Genomic DNA, 25,417 nt, shown 5'->3' with positions numbered 1-25,417 from the left:
ATTATCATCTTGATGTATCAACTAGTTTATTATCATCATCTTGATGTATCAACTAGTTTATTATCATCATCTTGATGTATCAACTAGTTTATTATCATCATCTTATTGTATCAACTAGTGTATTATCATCATCTTATTGTATCAACTAGTGTATTATCTTCATCTTGATGTATCAACTAGTGTATTATCATCATCTTATTGTATCAACTAGTGTATTATCTTCATCTTGATGTATCAACTAGTGTATTATCATCATCTTGATGTATCAACTAGTTTATTATCATCATCTTTTTGTATCAACTAGTTTATTATCATCATTTTGATGTATCACCTAGTTTATTATCATCTTGATGTATCAACTAGTTTATTATCATCTTGATGTATCAACTAGTTTATTATCATCATCTTGTTGTATCAACTAGTGTATTATCATCATCTTCTTGTATCAACTAGTGTATTATCATCATCTTGTTGTATCAACTAGTTTATTATCATCATCTTGTTGTATCAACTAGTGTATTATCATCATCTTGATGTATCAACTAGTTTATTATCATCATCTTGTTGTATCAACTAGTGTATTATCATCATCTTGATGTATCAACTAGTGTATTTTCATCATCTTATTGTATCAACTAGTGTATTATCATCATCTTGATGTATCAACTAGTTTATTATCATCATCTTATTGTATCAACTAGTGTATTATCATCATCTTATTGTATCAACTAGTGTATTATCTTCATCTTGATGTATCAACTAGTGTATTATCATCATCTTATTGTATCAACTAGTGTATTATCTTCATCTTGATGTATCAACTAGTGTATTATCATCATATTGATGTATCAACTAGTGTATTATTATCATCTTATTGTATCAACTAGTTTATTATCATCTTGATGTATCAACTAGTTTATTATCATCTTGATGTATCAACTAGTTTATTATCATCATCTTGTTGTATCAACTAGTGTATTATCATCATCTTCTTGTATCAACTAGTGTATTATTCTCATACATTTTTTCTCCTACTAACTCTACTTGAGTTTTGCCCTGAAGACCTTTCTGTTTGAGATTCTTCTAGTTCCCCATCCATTTTTCAGTATTTTCAAATCAGTGTCTTAGTATTCATGTATTACCAGAGTTCTGAAGCTTTGCCTTATGGTACCTTGCCTATTTTTTTGTAGAGAGTACAGTTGAAAGGTTTTTAACACCCGCCAGACCTTCGCAACGACACTCAGGAATAGTCACTGCAAATCAAGTTGTTATGACAACACTCTCACGATGTCGATCTCGCAGCTGTGATAGTCTTTGGGGTAGCAATGCTTCTTTGTCGTGCGTTTCCCTCATTTTTTTTACTGCCCATTTGTACAGTTATATCTCGACATATGCACTTAATGTTGAATGATACAGCTCATCTATCTCTTTTCTTGTATCTCAAAGCAATATTTCCTATATAAAATAACTAAATACAAAATAATCCGTTTCCGTTTTTTGGAAAAAAACTATCTGCAAGAGGATATTACGATGGAAACTCATATTTTAATTGTTTTAATCCGCTACTTGTGTTGAGACAGATGAAGCGGCCTGCTGGCTGAGTTCGGCGTGAGAGATAGACTTCACGACCGCATTTTCAGTACGCTATATATTTCTGATGATACGTATCATAACATCAACATAACATAAACATAACATTTAATGTGAATGAGTTTAGCTTATTTAGCCCACAAATAAACTTAAGTTTTAAGCTTAACCAATCTTAATTCTAATTTTGTTTTCATTTTTTTCCGCTCGACGCATTTTGCCTCATTTATCCTATTATTTTTAATCAGCTTTTTAAAAACATGTTTCAAACAGATTTGACGAGATTGACCGAGTGATGCTGTTCTCGAAAGCAGAATTTCGCATACTTCACCACCTAGTGGCACACCTAGTGGGGGCGTTGAGAACCATCTCGTGTGCTCGTATCTTGATATTTTCGTGTCGAGGTATGGCTGTAATTAGGATTAGAAGTTCTTTCTACATTAGGCATTCCTTACTGAGGCACTTTTTACTGAACATTCACCCTAATCATGACTCATAATAATTATAGTCTTGTATGCTAGTCTATGCCTTGTCATTTCAGTAGCGACCAACTTTCTAATAACAGTTTAGCTGAATCACAGAGTTCACTATCGGAGCGGGTCGCTAGCTTTAAACTAGCAGCAAAAAAAAGGATGAAAAACTTTAAACGCACTCTTAGTTTGGACAGACTTGGGTGAGTCCACATTGTTCTATTGTTCTATTGCTGCAGTGTACACCTTGTGATTCCACTTTGTTTTATTGTTGCAATGGTTGGATTGGGCAGCATCTACTAAAAACAAGACAGTTCGCACAATTCATATGCACCCTGTTTTATCGTTCCTACTATTGTTATGGTGGTCTGCCACTTAGCACAGTTTTCGTAATCATTATCGGCCATTCAGTACTTTTGAAATGTGCAACCATGCGATGTGTATGCCTACATACATGCCTTCATACATGCCTACATACATGCCTACATACATGCCTACGTAAGCCTGTAAGGTGGCTTGTGTGGCAAAGCCGCCCTATGGCTAAACAGAGCAGTCTGCTCAGACTTGGTGCTCAGCTTTGTTCATTCAATGCATGCTTTAGATCGTCAACGTCTGGAAGTGCTGAGCTTAGCCCACCATCTTCATTACATAAAAATGCACCTGACTCCCATGCTAGCACTCCCTACATAAAGAAATCTCTCCCGTTCAGGATTCCCAACAAGAAAATTTTTTCAAAGAAATGAAGCCTTGATGTGAAGACTTTTGTTGTGGCTGGCAATGTGCGGGTGAGTCTGGGCTGTGCTCTACTGGCTGCATGGTTTATTAAATACAATAAGGTGCTTACGATAAGTTACTTACGATAAGCTACTTACAATAAGGTACTTACAATATGGTACTTACAATAAGGTACTTACAATAAGGTACTTACAATAAGGTACTTACAATATGGTACTTACAATACAGTACTTACAATAAGGTACTTACGATAAGGTACTTGCGATAAGTTACTTACAATAAGGTACTTACAATATGGTACTTACAATAAGGTACTTACAATAAGTACCTTATTGTAAGTACCTTATCGTAAGTACCTTACTGTATGTACCTTATCGTAAGTACCTTATCGTAAGTACCTTATCGTAAGTACTTTATCGTAAGTAACTTATCGTAAGTGCCTTATTGTAAGTACCTTATTGTAAGTACCTTATTGTATGTACCTTATCATAAGTACCTTATTGTAAGTACCTTATTGTATGTACCTTTTCTTGAGTACATTATCGTACTTTATTGTAAGCACCTTATTGTATGTACTTTATTGTAAGTACCTTATTGTAAGTACCTTATTGTATGTACCTTTTCTTGAGTACATTATCGTAAGTACTTTATTGTAAGCACCTTATTGTATGTACTTTATTGTAAGTGCTTTGTTGTAAGTACCTTATTGTAAGTATCATATTGTAAGTACCTTATTGTAAGTACTTTATTGTAATTACCTTATTGTAAGTATTTTATTGTAAGTACCTTATTGTAGGCCTAAGTACCTTATTGTCAGTCTTTATCGTAAGTACCTTATTGTAAGTACCTTATTGTAAGTACATTATCGTGAGTCTTTATCATAAGTACTTGGTGCCCAGTGAGGATTTTTTCACCTCACTATACGATTCTTATTTCACCATATGAACAAAATTTTCAACCCAGTACAAATTTGGCAGTCGGTGCCCTTATTACGTACATCAAAGGAACAAAGACGCCGAAAGACTGTTCGCCGAAAAATTTGTGCAAGCCCGAAAGAGTCACAATGACCGATTTCTCTCAGTCCAGCAATTCCTGTGTGTGAAAAGGTAATATTTTTTCCTTTAAAAGTTGACTTGCAACAATATTCACATTACAGTTATTTGGTATCAAAAGGTTCACCGTGTCTTACTCTGCTGTGTTTTGGGTGCAAAAATTGTGGAAATGTGATTACAAGCTCTTAAAAGCTAAAAAACGAACAGTTAATTGCAGCCATCAGGAAAACGCCATAGATTGGGATCCTTCTCCAAAACGGTTCAAAAGAGACATAGTTGAACATGATGTGCTTCTGTTTACACTTTCATGCAACCTCATGCGTCGAAATATTTTCGCAAATATACTTCACACATTCAATAAAACCATGTCTATTGTTTTCACGCATCTATTTCATCATCATTGTAATGCTGTCACTTAAAGCGCTGATATCTCAAAACCTGAAGTAGTTTAATTTTCTAACCTTAGCTCGAAGGAGTGCATATCATCCTCTGATAAACATGAAGAGCCTGTTGGTCACCTGTGATAATCGAAAAATTTTGTAAAAACTGTTTGCGTCATTTGGCGGGAAGTATAGGTCACTTAATCAGATTATGACTAGATGATTAGACCAGGCTGAAACGAAACTGTAAAGTAGCGAGCATCTATATTTGAGAAGGGCTTTCCGGTAGAACCCAAAGTGTTTGTCATAAACTAGTGCTTCGAGACATTTTATACTAAGTATTTCATTGGCCTTTCAATTCACGTGATAACATCATGTGACAAAACAATAACCACGTCGAGTTGAGCATGTCATCGAAATAAAGGGATTTCAACCATTGCCATTTTTGTGATGGCTGCAATTAACTGTTCATTTTTGAGCTTTTAAAAGTTTGTAGTCACATTTCCACATATTTTGCACCTTCAACACAGCAGATTAAGACATGGTGAACCTTTTGATACCAAATAATTGTAATGTGAATTTTGCTGCAAGTAAACTTTTAAAACCAGTAGCAAAGTTGGAGTGGCAATCCCTTAATACAGAACGTCTAATGATCAGACAACTCCTCTTAACTTGCTGATAAAAATCCACTTCATTACGAAAACGGCATCGGTCAAGCTTTTTACCGAATTACATTAAAAAGGTTTTAATTTGACTGACTGAAATTATATTAAAAATGATGCTAGAAACTATTAGGTAATAAATTTTAGCAATGTCTGTATTATATAATTTGGTTTCTATACCCCTACATACGACTTTTTCACCATATGATGCCAACCCTGGAACGGATTAAAATCGTATTTTGAGGGTGCACTGTACTTACAAAAAGGTACATACAATAAAGATCTTGTGCAGCTACTTTAGTAGTAAGTCACTTAACTGTTTAGTATAGATTAATTGCTTTTCTTTGCCAAATCAAAATTACATAGTGTCATATTACATTACATAAGACTTGAAATTGAAAATAAACTGGATACCGCCGGTCAATGTTGAAATTAGTAAATATTTAAGTAGAGTTCGTCGAAGTGCTCTATGTAGGGTTTCTTCGACGATTCAAATCTTAAAGCACATAAATTACATAATTTTTTTATTTTATATTTCAATGCATCAGAGTCTTGGCTTTCGAATGAGCTATTGTTTGCCATGGTGAGACAGACATTGGTTGGTGTTTATAGGATTTCCTCAGAGCTCTACCGCGAAAAGGTTTACTGGCATAGTCTCGAAAATTGTGACGTCACAATTCTCATATTCGTTGTTGTGTGCTCTTACCTTGTTTATCAACTACGATAATGACGCTAGTGGCAGGCGAAGATAGGACAACTCCAGAGAACGAACGAAGATGACAAAGGAATCAGTGTCATTAGTTCTCCATGTACATATTATTTCTATGATAAGTACCTCAGACTCCAAGAACCATACTACATTTTCCCGATGATATTATGCACTAGCTCGTTATTTTTAATGTGATGTTGAGGGTGACAACTGAGACTAATTAATTTCAAGCATTGCGTGATCTCGCAAAAGTGCGATTGACATTCAGTCTGAGGGTCATAATTTAATCGATATGATTTCATTACCTTTATCAACGACAGTAATTTATTGAAGCATAATTAATTAACCCAGAACATGTGTTTGTATTGGTCGGCGTTAGCACGATCGCGGGCATTGTTGATTATCTAGAATCTTAGTTTATTATTAGCGTTCTCCGGGTTTAACAGCACCGATTGTCACAGAAAAACACAGCCTCAATGACAGCGAAAGGGATCGACGACCTAAGGCTAAATGAGAATTAGGACACCATATTTTGAGTACCTGAACCAAGTGTTTTTTTTTTTGCAGGACATACTTTTGACACCCCGTTTTTCATAGTTCTATTATTTTTTGTGTATTGAATATAGGCTCATTCGAAAGCCAAGACTGTGATGTATTAAAATATATAATAAAAAAATTATGTAATTTATGTGCTTTAAATGTGCATATTGACTCTTTTCATTGTCACCAAATACAGATGCAGTAATGTATAAACTGTATATATGTGTTTCTTGGTGCCGCTGTTTGAGGAATTCTCACAATAATCAAGTGTGTTTTTCAGTCATAATTTTATTTCACCATTCAATTTTCACAAAGTTTTATCTGGTAATTGCTGTTCAGAAATGTCAAGGTCTTGCTATGTGATTTTTGAGCTTTGAACTATTGTATGTGTGTAAGTTATTCATTTAAACAATGTGGCAGCGATACTTAGCAACGTACATGAAGGCGCTGAACTGTATAGCGGTGTCACATGCTCATGTCATGTGAAACATCCGGTGCTTATGAGCATGTTTCACATGCTCATCCTCATGTGAAACATGCGGTGTCACAGCATTTTTCACATGCTCCAGCTGCCGAAATGTCTGAGTTGACCATTCCTCAATATGCCTCAAAAGATATTGCTAACTTACAGAACTCTACAATCTTAATTTATTTTCTAGCTGACAAGTCACTGCTTTACAGTTCAACATGAGCTATTCTAGTACAATTCACCTTCTGTTTACAGTTCAACATGAGCTATTCTAGTACAATTCACTTTCTGTTTACAGTTCAACATGAGCTATTCTAGTACAATTTACCTTCTGTTTACAGTTCAACATGAGCTATTCTAGTACAATTCACCTTCTGTTTACAGTTCAACATGAGCTATTCTAGTACAATTCACCTTCTGTTTACAGTTCAACATGAGCTATTCTAGTACAATTCACCTTCTGTTTACAGTTCAACATGAGCTATTCTAGTACAATTCACCTTCTGTTTACAGTTCAACATGAGCTATTCTAGTACAATTCACCTTCTGTTTACAGTTCAACATGAGCTATTCTAGTACAATTCACCTTCTGTTTACAGTTCAACATGATCTATTCTAGTACAATTTACCTTCCGTTTACAGTTCAACATGAGCTATTCTAGTACAATTCACCTTCTGTTTACAGTTCAACATGAGCTATTCTAGTACAATTCACCTTCTGTTTACAGTTCAACATGAGCTATTCTAGTACAATTCACCTTCTGTTTACAGTTCAACATGAGCTATTCTAGTACAATTTACCTTCTGTTTACAGTTCAACATGAGCTATTCTAGTACAATTCACCTTCTGTTTACAGTTCAACATGAGCTATTCTAGTACAATTTACCTTCCGTTTACAGTTCAACATGAGCTATTCTAGTACAATTCACCTTCTGTTTACAGTTCAACATGAGCTATTCTAGTACAATTCACCTTCTGTTTACAGTTCAACATGAGCTATTCTAGTACAATTTACCTTCTGTTTACAGTTCAACATGAGCTATTCTAGTACAATTCACCTTCTGTTTACAGTTCAACATGAGCTATTCTAGTACAATTCACCTTCTGTTTACAGTTCAACATGAGCTATTCTAGTACAATTCACCTTCTGTTTACAGTTCAACATGAGCTATTCTAGTACAATTCACCTTCTGTTTACAGTTCAACATGAGCTATTCTAGTACAATTCACCTTCTGTTTACAGTTCAACATGAGCTATTCTAGTACAATTTACCTTCCGTTTACAGTTCAACATGAGCTATTCTAGTACAATTCACCTTCTGTTTACAGTTCAACATGAGCTATTCTAGTACAATTTACCTTCCGTTTACAGTTCAACATGAGCTATTCTAGTACAATTCACCTTCTGTTTACAGTTCAACATGAGCTATTCTAGTACAATTCACCTTCTGTTTACAGTTCAACATGAGCTATTCTAGTACAATTCACCTTCTGTTTACAGTTCAACATGAGCTATTCTAGTACAATTCACCTTCTGTTTACAGTTCAACATGAGCTATTCTAGTACAATTCACCTTCTGTTTACAGTTCAACATGAGCTATTCTAGTACAATTCACCTTCTGTTTACAGTTCAACATGAGCTATTCTAGTACAATTCACCTTCTGTTTACAGTTCAACATGAGCTATTCTAGTCCAATTCACCTTCTGTTTACAGTTCAACATGAGCTATTCTAGTACAATTCACCTTCTGTTTACAGTTCAACATGAGCTATTCTAGTACAATTCACCTTCTGTTTACAGTTCAACATGAGCTATTCTAGTACAATTCACCTTCTGTTTACAGTTCAACATGAGCTATTCTAGTACAATTCACCTTCTGTTTACAGTTCAACATGAGCTATTCTAGTCCAATTCACCTTCTGTTTACAGTTCAACATGAGCTATTCTAGTACAATTTACCTTCCGTTTACAGTTCAACATGAGCTATTCTAGTACAATTCACCTTCTGTTTACAGTTCAGCATGAGCTATTCTAGTCCAATTCACCTTCTGTTTACAGTTCAACATGAGCTATTCTAGTACAATTCACCTTCTGTTTACAGTTCAACATGAGCTATTCTAGTACAATTCACCTTCTGTTTACAGTTCAACATGAGCTATTCTAGTACAATTTACCTTCTGTTTACAGTTCAACATGAGCTATTCTAGTACAATTCACCTTCTGTTTACAGTTCAACATGAGCTATTCTAGTACAATTTACCTTCCGTTTACAGTTCAACATGAGCTATTCTAGTCCAATTCACCTTCTGTTTACAGTTCAACATGAGCTATTCTAGTACAATTTACCTTCCGTTTACAGTTCAACATGAGCTATTCTAGTACAATTCACCTTCTGTTTACAGTTCAGCATGAGCTATTCTAGTCCAATTCACCTTCTGTTTACAGTTCAACATGAGCTATTCTAGTCCAATTCACCTTCTGTTTACAGTTCAACATGAGCTATTCTAGTACAATTTACCTTCCGTTTACAGTTCAACATGAGCTATTCTAGTACAATTCACCTTCTGTTTACAGTTCAGCATGAGCTATTCTAGTCCAATTCACCTTCTGTTTACAGTTCAACATGAGCTATTCTAGTACAATTCACCTTCTGTTTACAGTTCAACATGAGCTATTCTAGTACAATTCACCTTCTGTTTACAGTTCAACATGAGCTATTCTAGTACAATTTACCTTCTGTTTACAGTTCAACATGAGCTATTCTAGTACAATTCACCTTCTGTTTACAGTTCAACATGAGCTATTCTAGTACAATTTACCTTCCGTTTACAGTTCAACATGAGCTATTCTAGTACAATTCACCTTCTGTTTACAGTTCAACATGAGCTATTCTAGTACAATTCACCTTCTGTTTACAGTTCAACATGAGCTATTCTAGTACAATTCACCTTCTGTTTACAGTTCAACATGAGCTATTCTAGTACAATTTACTTTCTGTTTACAGTTCAACATGAGCTATTCTAGTACAATTCACCTTCTGTTTACAGTTCAGCATGAGCTATTCTAGTACAATTCACCTTCTGTTTACAGTTCAACATGAGCTATTCTAGTACAATTCACCTTCTGTTTACAGTTCAACATGAGCTATTCTAGTACAATTCACCTTCTGTTTACAGTTCAACATGAGCTATTCTAGTACAATTCACTTTCTGTTTACAGTTCAACATGAGCTATTCTAGTACAATTTACCTTCTGTTTACAGTTCAACATGAGCTATTCTAGTACAATTCACCTTCTGTTTACAGTTCAACATGAGCTATTCTAGTACAATTCACCTTCTGTTTACAGTTCAACATGAGCTATTCTAGTACAATTCACCTTCTGTTTACAGTTCAACATGAGCTATTCTAGTACAATTCACCTTCTGTTTACAGTTCAACATGAGCTATTCTAGTACAATTCACCTTCTGTTTACAGTTCAACATGAGCTATTCTAGTACAATTTACCTTCTGTTTACAGTTCAACATGAGCTATTCTAGTACAATTTACCTTCTGTTTACAGTTCAACATGAGCTATTCTAGTACAATTTACCTTCTGTTTACAGTTCAACATGAGCTATTCTAGTACAATTCACCTTCTGTTTACAGTTCAACATGAGCTATTCTAGTACAATTCACCTTCTGTTTACAGTTCAACATGAGCTATTCTAGTACAATTTACCTTCTGTTTACAGTTCAACATGAGCTATTCTAGTACAATTTACCTTCCGTTTACAGTTCAACATGAGCTATTCTAGTACAATTTACCTTCTGTTCACAGTTCAACATGAGCTATTCTAGTACAATTCACCTTCTGTTTACAGTTCAACATGAGCTATTCTAGTACAATTCACCTTCTGTTTACAGTTCAACATGAGCTATTCTAGTACAATTTACCTTCTGTTTACAGGAATGGTTATAACTGAGCTCCTTGGGTTCTATGGTTCTGCATAGCAGTTTCAATCGTCTCCTTTTTTTCCTAAGAGATCGTAACTCTATCGCTCTTCACGATATTCACCAATTACATTGCGAGTTGACTCATCTAAACAAAGAATTTGAAATACTGCTTGTTGCTGAACCTCTGACTAAATTATGCAGCCACAAGTGTTATACTCATCTTACGCATATATCATGGTGCCTTAGCTTGTGTTCCAAAATTGACTTTCAGCAAAGCTTCACATTTTATTATACTTGTCAGCCTATCACTCTTGCTGCATCCATTTTTCATTCATACTTGGTACAAAAGTCTCTTCATTACTGTTTATTGACTTTTATTAAAATATATTTAATGGCGAACTGTTGAATGTCCATTCTGTTTCAACAATGATATACAGCCTCCCCAAGGATAGCCGACCGCTATCATAAGGGCAGAGTTTAATGATGGAGCCCTGTTAGGATTGTGCTAGCCTGGGTTTCGTAGCAAACACGACTCTCGCGTGGTGGTCGCGTTGCCTTGTTAGGTTTTGGAAAAAATGTCTCGCTATTATCGTTTCATTTGCTCATTCAGTCAGTAGATCCAGCGGTTTGCAATAGCAAACCTTGAATTTCTACAATGTAGGGGTGATACCAAAATAATGGATCCATGCAAAATGAAACATTTCAAATTACCTACTTTTAGTCATTTTGAAAATTGGTAAAGATCGTAGTATATGCTTAAAGTTGAATATAATTTACGCGAAACTACCCGAACAACGACCTTTTTTTCCTAGTTTTTGATTAATATTTTGCCACCCATAATATAAAATGACAAAGTCTTATCGTTGGCACATTGTTTTACCTGGCCAATAAGATGGGACAGCAGGCAAAGCTGTGCAGTGTAGTTTTCATACTCAAAATCTAAATACAAAACCGAATTTGGGCTAATTTACGATTGTGACTGTTAATATCACGAATGCTTGCGAATGGCAACTGACTGATCATAATGGTGACAATATTGGGATACTATATTTATTTGACAACAAAATGAATTCAACAGATAAGTGAAATAACCACTATTATAGTTCATAATATTTGTAAATTTACATGGGGCTTTATTCAGCATGTTTGTTTGGGTGCCGTGATTGGGTTCATCCCAACAGAGCTCCATCATTAAACCCTGCCCATATGAGAGCCATCGGCTATCTCTGAGGGGCTGTATATCATTGGTTTCAATGAAGAGCACTCTAATGGCAAAGTTTATTGTGGTTATTTGATGAACAGCTTATTCACAAGCTAATAACAAAGCGTTACAGCTGTTTATGGTCACTACTGGTTGTACTCCATGATGTATTCAGCCGTAGGAGACACTTGGCTTGCTATTTATGTCGCACCAGCTCTATTGACATCCACCTGCCTCATGCAGCAAAGGATATTATAGACACACATGTTTAATAGACACACATGTTTACTAAAATAAGCACATGTATATGGTTGTCATTGTCGATTGTTGCGCTCTCAGTTAAAGTGATTTAACCTTTTTTCTTTCTGGATATGAGTGCTCTGCTATGAGCATGAGTGCTATATCATGGATATGAGTGCTCTGCTGTGGGCGTGAGTGCTATAGCATGGATATGAGTGCTCTGTAGTGGGCATGAGTGCTGTATCATGGATATGAGTGCTCAGCTGTGGGCATGAGTGCTATTTCGTGGATATGAGCGCTCAGCTGCGGGCATGAGTGCTATATCATGGATATGAGTGCTCTGCAGTGAGCTATGCTCTACGGATATGAGTGCTATACCACGGGTAGGAGTGCTTTGCCATTTGATTCAGATAATTTAATCTTTTGTGTCTGATTATTTTTACCTCCACCCATGAAAACGTCATGATTAACCCCTGATGAAGGGAGCAAATAAAATCTAGAAAACATTTAAGTTTGTAAAGTTTTGCAAAAAGGATTTTATACACACTATCAATAAGAATAGTTTTGTGTTAATTGTCACTCAATACAGTCTTATTGCCCATGTAAGAGGGTTTGAAAAGTGTATAAAAACTAGCTTTAACTTCCTTATTACTTTTGCATCTTTCTTAGTGATATCAGAAGTGCATTCTTTCAAGGTTTTAGTGAGTTTTTGTGTTTGCTAGTGATGGTTGTAGCTACCTTTAGTTAGGGACTTCTTTGAAATTTTGGAGACCTTATCTGAGATGAAGTCTATTTGTGAAGCTATAGAATCTACTTTTCAATTGTCTCCATTACTTGCACCACTCTTAGTACAAAGTCTTATATGTACATGTCTTCCTGACTGCAGGTATGTGTATCTGCCTCACTTTCTGACTGCAGGTACGTGTAACTGCTTCACTTTCTGACAGCAGGTCATAAAGTGAGGCAGTTACACCTCAGGTAACTGCCTCACATTCTGACAGCAGGTATGTGTAACTGCCTCACCTTCTGACTGCAGGTCTGTGTAACTGCCGCTCTTTCCTACAGAAGGTACGTGTAACTGCCTCATTTTCTGACAGGTACGCGTAACTGCCTCACTTTTTGACAGCAGGTATGTGTGACTGCCACTCTTTCTGACAGCAGGTATGTGTAACTGCCACTCTATCTGATAGCAAAAGGTGTCACTGCTACGCTTTCTGGCAGCAAGTAGTAACTGTCATTATTTCTGACAGCAGGTATCTGTAACTGCCACTCTTTCTGACATCAGGTATGTGTAACTACCTCATGTATAGTGTTGAGTCCAATATAGAGTATAGTATTGAGTACAGTATAGGGTATAGTATTGAGTACAGTATTGAGTACAGTATAGTATAGAGTTTAGTGATGAGTACAGTAGAGTACAGTGTTGAGTAGAGTATAGAGTATAGTATTGAGTACAGTATAGGGTATAGTAATGAGTAGAGTACAGTGTTGAGTACAGTATAGAGCATAGTATTGAGTACAGTATAGAGTATAGTATTGAGTAGAGTACAGTGTTGAGTACAGTATAAAGTATAGTATTGAGTACAGTATAGAGTATAGTATTGAGTAGAGTACAGTGTTGAGTACAGTATAGAGTATAGTATTGAGTACAGTATGGAGTATAGCATCAAGTACAATGTGGAGTATAGTGTTGAGTAATGTGTACAGTATAGTATTGTGTGTAGCACAAATGACACACTCATAACCCAGTCAGTAACGTTACAATAATTTTGTACCTATAAGCAGCAGACCTGAAATAAATTGCAAAAGAGGAAAAGAAATGTCAAATAACAATGTAGAAGGTAAAATGTGGTAAAAGGACAAAAAGGAGAGCAGAGCCAAAGGAATATAGATTAATTATCTGTTTCTGTGTATTTATACGATACTACTTTTCATAGACTGCTAGAATATTGATCAACATTAATACCAATGGCAGCATCACATGATTAACTGGTCTCAAGGGCGTTACATTTCTGCAGCCAACATGTTATTAATGATGGATAATGCTGTCATATTGATTTTATAAGAATATAAGCAGAAATACACTCAAGAGCTAGTCAGCCTAGTGAGTGTTGATGGTCAGGAGATCCATTCATGGCAGGTTCTCATCAGCTTCTACCATAAGTGGCAGACGTCGGACACACAGGGTAATAGTAGTATTCTCAGACTAGTTATTTATAGATTGCCACTTGTTGTGCCATTTAAAATAAGGACAACAACATCTGTAGTTCAAAAACAGATAATTGATAAACAGATAAGAACCGTAGGTTTTTGGGTACAAACCAAGTTTTTTTTGTGAATAAAGTTTTTTGAGTGTTTATGACTGGGCCATGCTACATGATGACATCATATCAACATTCAAAAATTCCGCAAGTGTTTCCATTCGACTTCTCTAAATGTGCATGTAGCTAGTAAATGCTACTATTTGTGTTCTTTCAGCATGTCAGTTTAAATATTAGGAACCCCAACAAATTGTTCGCTAGATATTAATGGAATACCGATGGGAATTGATAATAGCACTCAACTTTAAAGACCTAGACAGACTTTCAGTGTGTTAGTTGTCTGCCCGTACTATCATAACTGCAGCTTTACTCCGTTGAGCAAGTTTGAGCTATCAGCTTGAACTTGCTCAACGGATCAACTGTGTGCAATGAAAAGACACAACTGCCACTAGTAGATGCTATTGATTTGTCCAGTATGTCTTCAGCAACTGCTAGTAAACTTTCCTTTTCGTTGCAAAGCAATTTAGAGCTTATAATTTATGTATTCTATCTTGAGATCTACTAATCATTCCATGTGTGTGTATGTAGTGCACAAGCAAAAAAAAGAAATTTCTTGTAACTGTGTTATCAAAAGACTTTGGAAATTGCCATTTTGTATTTCCATAGATTTGTTAATCTTTAACACCAAGGCTTTGGAAAGTTAGAACAAACAACTGCTATAAATAGGACTGGTGTGATAGTCCAATACATATAGCACTTTGGTGTGTTAGTCCAATACATATAGCACTTTGGTGTGTTAGTCCAATACATATAGGACTTTGGTGTGATAGTCCAATACATATAGCACTTTGGTGTGTTAGTCCAATACATAGAGGACTTTGGTGTGTTAGTCCTATACATATAGGACTTTGGTGTGTTAGTCCAATACATATAGCACTTTGGTGTGTTAGTCCAATACATATAGCACTTTGGTGTGCTAGTCCAATACATATAGGACTTTGGTGTGATAGTCCAATACATATAGCACTTTGGTGTGCTAGTCCAATACATATAGGACTTTGGTGTGTTAGTCCAATACATATAGGACTTTGGTGTGTTAGTCCAATACATATAGCACTTTGGTGTGTTAGTCCAATACATAGAGGACTTTGGTGTGTTAGTCCAATACATATAGGACTTTGGTGTGTTAGTCCAATACATATAGGACTTTGGTGTGTTAGTCCAATACATATAGCACTTTGGTGTGTTAGTCCAATACATATAGCACTTTGGTGTGCTAGTCCAATACATATAGGACTTTGGTGTGATAGTCCAATACATATAGCACTTTGGTGTGCTAGTCCAATACATATAGGACTTTGGTGTGTTAGTCCAATACATATAGGACTTTGGTGTGTTAGTCCAATACATATAGGACTTTGGTGTGTTAGTCCAATACATATAGCACTTTGGTGTGTTAGTCCAATACATATAGCACTTTGGTGTGCTAGTCCAATACATATAGGACTTTGGTGTGATAGTCCAATACATATAGCACTTTGGTGTGCTAGTCCAATACATATAGCACTTTGGTGTGTTAGTCCAATACATATAGGACTTTGGTGTGTTAGTCCAATACATATAGGACTTTGGTGTGTTAGTCCAATACATATAGCACTTTGGTGTGTTAGTCCAATACATATAGCACTTTGGTGTGCTAGTCCAATACATATAGGACTTTGGTGTGTTAGTCCAATACATATAGCACTTTGGTGTGTTAGTCCAATACATATAGGACTTTGGTGTGTTAGTCCAATACATATAGGACTTTGGTGTGTTAGTCCAATACATATAGCACTTTGGTGTGTTAGTCCAATACATATAGCACTTTGGTGTGCTAGTCCAATACATATAGGACTTTGGTGTGATAGTCCAATACATATAGCACTTTGGTGTGCTAGTCCAATACATATAGGACTTTGGTGTGTTAGTCCAATACATAGAGGACTTTGGTGTGTTAGTCCAATACATATAGCACTTTGGTGTGTTAGTCCAATACATATAGGACTTTGGTGTGTTAGTCCAATACATATAGCACTTTGGTGTGTTAGTCCAATACATATAGCACTTTGGTGTGTTAGTCCAATACATATAGCACTTTGGTGTGTTAGTCCAATACATATAGGACTTTGGTGTGTTAGTCCAATACATATAGCACTTTGGTGTGTTAGTCCAATACATATAGGACTTTGGTGTGTTAGTCCAATACATATAGCACTTTGGTGTGTTAGTCCAATACATATAGCACTTTGGTGTGCTAGTCCAATACATATAGGACTTTGGTGTGATAGTCCAATACATATAGCACTTTGGTGTGCTAGTCCAATACATATAGGACTTTGGTGTGTTAGTCCAATACATATAGGACTTTGGTGTGTTAGTCCAATACATATAGCACTTTGGTGTGTTAGTCCAATACATAGAGGACTTTGGTGTGTTAGTCCTATACATATAGGACTTTGGTGTGTTAGTCCAATACATATAGGACTTTGGTGTGTTAGTCCAATACATATAGCACTTTGGTGTGTTAGTCCAATACATAGAGGACTTTGGTGTTTTAGTCTCATGCCTATAGGACTTGGGTGTGATAGTCCAATACATAGAGCACTTTGGTGTGCTAGTCCAATACATATAGGACTTTGGTGTGTTAGTCCTATACATATAGGACTTTGGTGTGTTAGTCCAATACATATAGGACTTTGGTGTGTTAGTCCAATACATATAGCACTTTGGTGTGTTAGTCCAATACATAGAGGACTTTGGTGTTTTAGTCTCATGCCTATAGGACTTGGGTGTGATAGTCCAATACATAGAGAACTGTGGTGTGTTAGTCCAATACATAGAGGTCTTTGGTGTGTTAGTCCAATACATAGAGGACTTTGGTGTGCTAGTCCAATACATATAGGACTTTGGTGTGTTAGTCCAATACATAGAGGACTTTGGTGTGTTAGTCCAATACATATAGGACTTTGGTGTGTTAGTCCAATACATATAGCACTTTGGTGTGTTAGTCCAATACATATAGCACTTTGGTGTGTTAGTCCAATACATATAGCACTTTGGTGTGTTAGTCCAATACATATAGGACTTTGGTGTGCTAGTCCAATACATAGAGGACTGTGGTGTGTTAGTCCAATACATAGAGGACTTTGGTGTTTTAGTATCATACATATAGGACTTTGGTGTGTTAGTCCAATACATAGAGGACTTTGGTGTGTTAGTCCAGTACATAGCGGACTTTGGTGTTTTAGTCCAATACATATAGCACTTTGGTGTGTTAGTCTAATACATAGAGGACTTTGGTGTGTTAGTCCAATACATATAGGACTTTGGTGTGTTAGTCCAATACATAGCAGACTTTGGTGTTTTAGTCCAATACATATAGGACTTTGGTGTGTTAGTCCAATACATAGAGGACTGTGGTGTGTTAGTCCAATACATAGAGGACTTTGGTTTTTTAGTCCAATACATATAGGACTTTGGTGTGTTAGTCCAATACATAAAGGACTTTGGTGTGTTAGTCCAATACATAGAGGACTGTGGTGTGTTAGTCCAATACATAGAGGACTTTGGTTTTTCAGTCCAATACATATAGGACTTTGGTGTGTAAGTCCAATACATATAGGACTTTGGTGTGTTAGTCCAATACATATAGGAATTTGGTGTGTTAGTCCAATACAAAGAGGACTTTGGTATGTTAGTTCTATACATATAGCACTTTGGTGTGTTAGTCCAATACATATAGGACTTTGGTGTGATAGTCCAATACATATGGGACTTTGGTGTGTTAGTACCAGTTGAATAGGCTATTATTTTGTTAATTACATATGGCTTTACTTATGAAAAGTAATACAATGTAATTGTTGTAAAGTTCATCTAGTAGAATCAAATTATGTCATTGTAATTATTTTTCTCCGGACAATTGCCTGATAATTGTAAATAATTTCATGATTATGACAGTTTGTCTTTGTAACAGTAAGTCTCATTTTGGTCGTATCTAATATCTCCAGTCCGCTCCGTTTCTTGCCATCCTTCACCATTACTGATAGTCCATACTCTATTCTCATATCCTTCCTCATGTCTGACATCTTTAAAAGCAGATCCAGGTCTCTGCTTACTGCGCCATCCTTTTTTCAACTAAAATACAACCTTTCTTATTATTATTATTATTCTTATTAACATCTCAGCATTAGTCGCCTTATTCACTAGTGAATTACCTTAGAGTGATAATAGATGCCCTATTGCATATTATATTAGAGTGCAGCACGTGCTGCAAGCAACCCATGAGTCAGCAGTGTAGATAAAGTACTTGCCATTTCACATGGTAGCAGCTCTCGAGACCAGCAATCAAGTTTTCCGTACACTGCTCTAACATGTCCTAATCTCGATAGGATTCCATCTTCCAGCTTAGCATCAGCAACTACAGTACTTTACACCAACTACATTACAGATATATGATGGTTTTTATTATCTCATCCACAGTGAATGTACAGTATACAGTATACACTAGTGAGACACTCCTAGTGATTCTCATGGGTAATTAAGGTTTTTTCTTTTCTGAGTATTGATTTTAAAACTAAATGGTCTGTCAACTTCGATAACGAGTTTCTGCATTGTGCTCCGTTTAGATGATGTCATTGAAGATAGTAGTCCAGTGCATTCTATGGGCTGGCAGTGTTGCTGCTCCATTGCGTGGCTACAACCAGAACTCGGAGCTATATCAGATGAGAAGAGTCAATCCATATCAATTTCAATCAGAATGGACTGAACAACCAGCCAATCAAATACCAATCAGCAGAGCCTATGGGTATCACTTTCAGGTTCAACCGAGCAGGTGATGAGCCACACGCTTTTATTATTGCTAAATCTTCAGCAGCTTCAGTATTGTCAATTTTTCAAATTTTCTCCACTGTGACATGGCCAGCTTCTGCCATGAAAGTCTAGTTGTTTTACTATTACTATTACTCCCGCAATTACTATTACTCCCGCAATTACTAGTACTCCCGCAATTACTAGTACTCCCGCAATTACTAGTACTCCCGCAATTACTAGTACTCCCGCAATTACTAGTACTCCCGCAATTACTAGTACTCCCGCAATTACTAGTACTCCCGCAATTACTAGTACTCCCGCAATTACTAGTACTCCCGCAATTACTAGTACTCCCGCAATTACTAGTACTCCCGCAATTACTAGTACTCCCGCAATTACTAGTACTCCCGCAATTACTAGTACTCCCGCAATTACTAGTACTCCCGCAATCTCATGTGCCGTGAGAGATTGTCGTTTGTAATAAGTATATGCACAATTATTGAGAAATGCAGCAATGTGGTCAGTGGTGTAGTTAGCAGTGTGCCAGGCTGCTGAGCCAAATATCCAAGTGCGATTCTGGTATGATAGACTACACTTTCCCAATATCTGAGCGGGGCATTGGACGAACAGACACAACACACATTATGATAAAAATTGTTGTGAAAAGTGTAGCGCCATATACAGCATGCAATTGATAGAGAGAACACAAACCGATCACACCGTTACTTTCCCAATCGTTACTTTGCTCAATCAAAAACTTCGGAACATTGAGTATAAGCTAGATTTATTGTTAGCAGTCATTAATTTTCTGGGAAGACAAGAAAAAACCAAAAGTGACAGCGCTGATATTGTTGTAATATTTTGTGGGAAAGTGTGTGATAGAAAAAATAACTTTGTGGTTTTATCTGATTTCAGTTTTTGCTGTCACAAATGGCACTGTTTTCAAAACAATCGCCATAGCTAAATAATCAAAATGTATTGTGAGGGATCGCGTGTGCTCCTGGACTTCTTCACCCTAAGAGAACCAGCCACTGAGTTGTAATGAACAAATATATTTAGCCAGTACAATAATCCCACGACCAAACATGAGCGAAACGATTGTTTAGTAGCTTTATGATAAATGCATATGCGCACACAACTCACAAATAATTATCCGTTAACGGTCGTTACCAAACCCTTGTACCGAAATCCCATCAGAAATTTAACCATTTTTGTGTAGAGTCGTTTAAGTGTAATAATGGTACAAAATACATATAAACATATTTAAATATGTTACTAAGTCTTTGAAAAGTTGACGCAATATCCTAAAACTAACCCATCTGATCGGATTATACATAAATAGACAGATTAATTTGGCCTAAAATCGCGATAAAAACTTGACACGCTTTTTTTAATCAAAATTAAGATCGACCAACGAATGAGAGTAGAACCATTAAGTCGCGCGCGTTTCACGAGAAAAATGTGCACATTTTACCAGTCTATGACATTGTCCAATTGCCGAAGGTTTCTGTAATTAACGTAGAAGTACTGAAAAGTAATAGTTTCTTTTTTGATGATTCTTCTGGACTCTGACATTTTGGACACTTATAATGAGTACTTTGGTATTCCAACTGATGTCCAAAGCAGTGAAAGTAAAGGAAATGATGGTGATATTTTTCTAATGATTCTTATAAGATTATTACAATATTTAATTGTAAGAATAATTATTTGATTTTATAAGATTATTTTGAGGTTTAGTTATATGAATAATCATTCGAATTTACAAGATCGACGTATATAGTGACCGATGGTGTGCAATATGTTACTGTTATTATTTTTCTAAAGATTTTGTTGATGATACTACGGCTGTGCCCAATATCGTGGTACTGCCAAGCCGTTTTTAATATCTACAAAATTAAGTAATAGGCCTACATTTTCTTATAGATATTCATCTATTTCTATGACAACCAGCTAAAATCTGTTAAGATTTTTAAATTCAGCATAACCTTTTAGATATAAGTACAGAAATCTCGATAAATATCACAACTTCTTGATATTGGTTGCTATGACCAATGATATACAGCCCCCCCCCAGCCTGTGCATATTACACAGCAGCTTGCCATTTTACTTCTAATATTGCATTTCTCCTATTGTAGGGGAGGGATATAAACATATTATCTTTTCCTTTCTTTATTTCTGTTTGTTGTACATCATCACACCCAGTAGGCTATATTACAGCTACCAATGCAGCTACCATTGCAGTTCTCCTATTGCACTGCAGTGCCATTTGATTGCTAATATTGCATTTCTCAACCAGCAGTACCCTTTCTTTTTCCATTATCACTTTGGACGTGGGCTGTATGACAGGGAAATCTCTAGTAACATAATTATAGTGTAGAGTATGGTAAAAGCTAATACAGCAGTCTTGTTTGAGGGCTCCTTCAGTAGTGTGTTTGATGAGGCTCTTACGAGTCTTTTATGTTTTAATTTTATGTTTCAAGGCTCGCTGCTCTGGCTGTGCAGAAGCCAAATGGCTGCCTTTCTTCTGGCTGGCCTTTGGTCGGTTGGACTTTTTTTCGGTTCGGTCGGTCAGAGTCAAGGGCTGACCGGTGGCTGTTACACTATTACTAATTTTATTACAGCGTTCTAATCTATGTGTGTGGAAATGGTAGTATTTAACAGCGACTGACTTATATAATGGATGTGGCTGTCCAACAGAGACCCTCTAATGGGAATTGCGAGGCTTGACCTCAGACTAGGGCCTCACTGGCAGTACTGGCTATATATGAGTAGATAACTAGCGGCTCACTAGCAACGGGCTACTCATTAAATACAAACACACTACTTTATCTCAGTTTTAATTTGAAAAAGTCAGACCAATCCACATACAGACACCACTTGGTTGAGATCGTGTTCGTGCAGTCATCATTGCTGAGGTTGGGGTCATCTAAAAACGCTACCCAATGTGGGAAATGTTGACGTAATCTAACGGAGACTACACTCATTGTGGTTAAGGTTGTCGTTATTTATTATGTGTTGCAAAGGCTACAATATGAAACACTGTGTTGCAAAGGCTACAATATAAAGCACAATGTGTTGCAAAGGCTACACTACAATACGAAACACTATGTGTTGCTAAAGCTACAGTATGAAACACTATGTGTTGCTAAGGCTACAGTATGAAACAGTATGTGTTGCTAAGGCTACAGTATGGAACACTATGTGTTGCTAAGGCTACAGTATGAAACGCTGTATTGCTAAGGCTACAGTATGAAGCACTATGTGTTGCAAAAGCTACAGTATGAAACACTATGCGTTGCTAAGACTACAGTGTGAAACACTATGCGTTGCAAAGGCTACAGTATGAAACACTGTGATGCTAAGGCTACAGTATGAAACACTCTGTATTGCTAAGGATACGGTATAAAACACTATGTGTTGCTAAAGCTACAGTATGAAACACTATGTGTTGCTAAAGCTACAGTATGAAACACTATGTGTTGCTGTCGCTACAGTATGAAACACTATGTGTTGCTAAAGCTACAGTATGAAATACTATGTGTTGCTGTGGCTACAGTATGAAACAGTATGTGTTGCTAAAGCTACAGTATGAAACACTATGTGTTGCTGTGGCTAGAGCATGAAACACTATGGGTTGCTGTGGCTACAGCATGAAGCGCTATGTGTTTCATACTGTAGCCACAATGTTTTTCAAGCTTGTGTCTTAATATCAGTAATTTCTTGCTGCTCAAAACTTCTTGATTAGAGTAAACTGTTGCAACGTTTTCCATAACCCTCTGATACAAATTAAAAAATAAAAATGTATGAATTGGGCGCAAAATGGAAAATGTAATGACACTTAACAAAAATGATAATAATATTTTTTTGGCTATTATAATAGTAAACCAATGCAGGAGGAAGTGGATCATACCCAGAATACAATTTTCTTTAAACAAGTAAATATTGTTTGCATTACCATTAATGTAGCGGTTTATTTAATGCTTTGTTAATGACATACCAAATTAAACTGATAAGTTTTTTATTATTGCATACACAAACAAATTAAAATCCTTAAATAATACTCCTACATCTTTATATACTGACATTTACATACAGGCTTGAAGAACCCTATAACACTGTTGACAATAATTATGATGCTTGGAAAGACGAGAGTATTATTTGGCCTGAAGAAGTGCTCGGATATGATGTACCCGATGATGTAGTAGGCAACCAAAAGGTAAAGAAATTAAAAAATAAATTTGGGAATTCAATATTTGATTAAGTCTTAATTTACAGCTTTTTAAAAAAATAGTGAGGTTTTTATTTTAAATTTGTTATTACTTCTCTCTATTCCCGAGCTTCTATCTCTTTCATCTTTTCTATATATATATATATATATATCATTTCTGTCTCCTTTATCTCTTCCATCTTTTCTATATATATCATTTCTGTCTCCTTTATCTCTTCCACCTTTTCTATATATATCATTTCTGTCTCCTTTATCTCTTCCATCTTTTCTATATATATCATTTCTGTCTCCTTTATCTCTTTCACCTTTTCTATATATATCATTTCTGTCTCCTTTATCTCTTCCATCTTTTCTGTATATATCATTTCTGTCTCCTTTATCTCTTTCACCTTTTCTATATATATCATTTCTGTCTCCTTTATCTCTTTCATCTTTTCTATATGTATATCATTTCTGTCTCCTTTATCTCTTTCACCTTTTCTATATATATCATTTCTGTCTCCTTTATCTCTTCCATCTTTTCTATAGATATCATTTCTGTCTCCTTTATCTCTTCCATCTTTTCTATAGATATCATTTATGTCTCCTTTATCTCTTTCATCCTTTATCTTTTTTATCTCTTTATTTTTATTACACCTAAAAGTTGTCTCAATTTCTGAATATATCTAGTTTATCCTATAAAAAAGAGCATAAGGAATAATTTAATTGTATATTTCATTGTGAGATTAAGAGATGTTAATATGGCGTGGTTAGACCATGCTTTATGTGAGTACAAGCCTTGTGTTTTTTGTTATTTTGATTCTAAGGGTGGTTGCTGGGTGTTTGTTGCAGCTGAGAAACATGATGCAAACCTGGCAGGAGCAACAATTAGCCAAAGAAGATGGGAATATTTATCCTGCAAACCCTAAAATGGTCTACATACAAGTAAAGCATATCACTAATAATAATTTTAAGTACTCTTGGCAGACCTGGTAAAATTGATTCTTTTTAGAAAGTGGTAGCATTTCCCTTTACTAAACCTTATTGCAACTTGACATTCCACATTGCTCCTCGTTGTTTTTCATTATTTTGGACTGTACATCATGAAATCTCATTACAACTCATCACATCTCATTACAACTCATCACATCTCATTACAACTCATCACATCTCATTACAACTCACCACAACTCATCACATCTCATTACAACTTATCACATCTCATTACAACTCATCGCATCTCATTACAACTCATCACATCTCATTACAACTCATCGAATCTCATTACAACTCATCACATCTCATTACAACTCACCACATCTCATCACATCTCATTACAACTCATCACATCTCATTACAACTCATCGCATCTCATTACAACTCATCACATCTCATTACAACTCATCTCATTACAACTCATCGCATCTCATTACAACTCATCACATCTCATCACAACTCATCACATCTCATTACAACTCACCACAACTCATCACATCTCATTACATCTCATCACAACTCATTACAACTCATCGCATCTCATTACAACTCATCACATCTCATTACAACTCATCGCATCTCATTACAACTCATCACATCTCATTACAACTCATCACATCTCATTACAACTCATCTCATTACAACTCATCGCATCTCATTACAACTCATCACATCTCATCACAACTCATCACATCTCATTACAACTCACCACAACTCATCACATCTCATTACATCTCATCACATCTCATTACAACTCATCACAACTCATTACAACTTATCACATTTTCATTACAACTTATCACATCTCATTACAACTCATCACATCTCATTGCAACTCACCACATCTCACTACAACTCACCACATCTCACTACGACTCACCACATCTCATTGCAACTCACCACATCTCACTACAACTCACCACATCTCACTACGACTCACCACATCTCATTACAACTCACCACATCTCACTACGACTCACCACATCTCATTACAACTCACCACATCTCATTACAACTCATCACATCTCATCACAACTCATCACATCTCATTACAACTCACCACATCTCATTACAACTCATCACATCTCATCACAACTCATCACATCTCATTACAACT

General features: G+C 36.0%; 2 protein-coding genes across 5 annotated transcripts in view; both read left to right on the top strand.

Annotated features, from left to right (window-relative positions):
- Nucleotides 1-10,943, top strand: part of LOC137405744 (uncharacterized) — a 94,630-nt gene extending 83,687 nt beyond the window's left edge. For 3 of the 4 annotated variants that reach the window (XM_068092120.1, XM_068092123.1, XM_068092122.1), the window contains 4 exons: nt 1,191-1,338; nt 2,129-2,260; nt 2,659-2,842; nt 10,558-10,943. In XM_068092120.1, coding sequence (XP_067948221.1) covers nt 1,191-1,338; nt 2,129-2,260; nt 2,659-2,800 — 422 coding nt within the window. In that variant the 3' untranslated portion in view covers nt 2,801-2,842; nt 10,558-10,943. The remainder of the gene's footprint in view (nt 1-1,190; nt 1,339-2,128; nt 2,261-2,658; nt 2,843-10,557) is intronic. The other variant, XM_068092121.1, reaches the window with a different exon arrangement.
- Nucleotides 10,944-14,061: 3,118 nt separating this feature from the next.
- The window catches only part of LOC137405767 (uncharacterized), a 41,112-nt gene continuing 29,756 nt past the window's right edge, over nt 14,062-25,417 (top strand). The window contains exons 1-4 of the mRNA XM_068092155.1: nt 14,062-14,171; nt 18,914-19,119; nt 23,193-23,313; nt 24,157-24,249. Of these exons, the coding sequence (XP_067948256.1) occupies nt 14,100-14,171; nt 18,914-19,119; nt 23,193-23,313; nt 24,157-24,249 (492 nt within the window). The 5' untranslated portion in view covers nt 14,062-14,099. The remainder of the gene's footprint in view (nt 14,172-18,913; nt 19,120-23,192; nt 23,314-24,156; nt 24,250-25,417) is intronic.

The sequence above is a fragment of the Watersipora subatra genome, chromosome 10 (assembly GCF_963576615.1).
Source record: "Watersipora subatra chromosome 10, tzWatSuba1.1, whole genome shotgun sequence".
Taxonomy (NCBI): Eukaryota; Metazoa; Bryozoa; class Gymnolaemata; order Cheilostomatida; family Watersiporidae; genus Watersipora; species Watersipora subatra.
The sequence above is the reverse complement of the archived record's forward strand: the minus strand, read 5'-3'. Positions and strand labels throughout refer to the sequence as shown.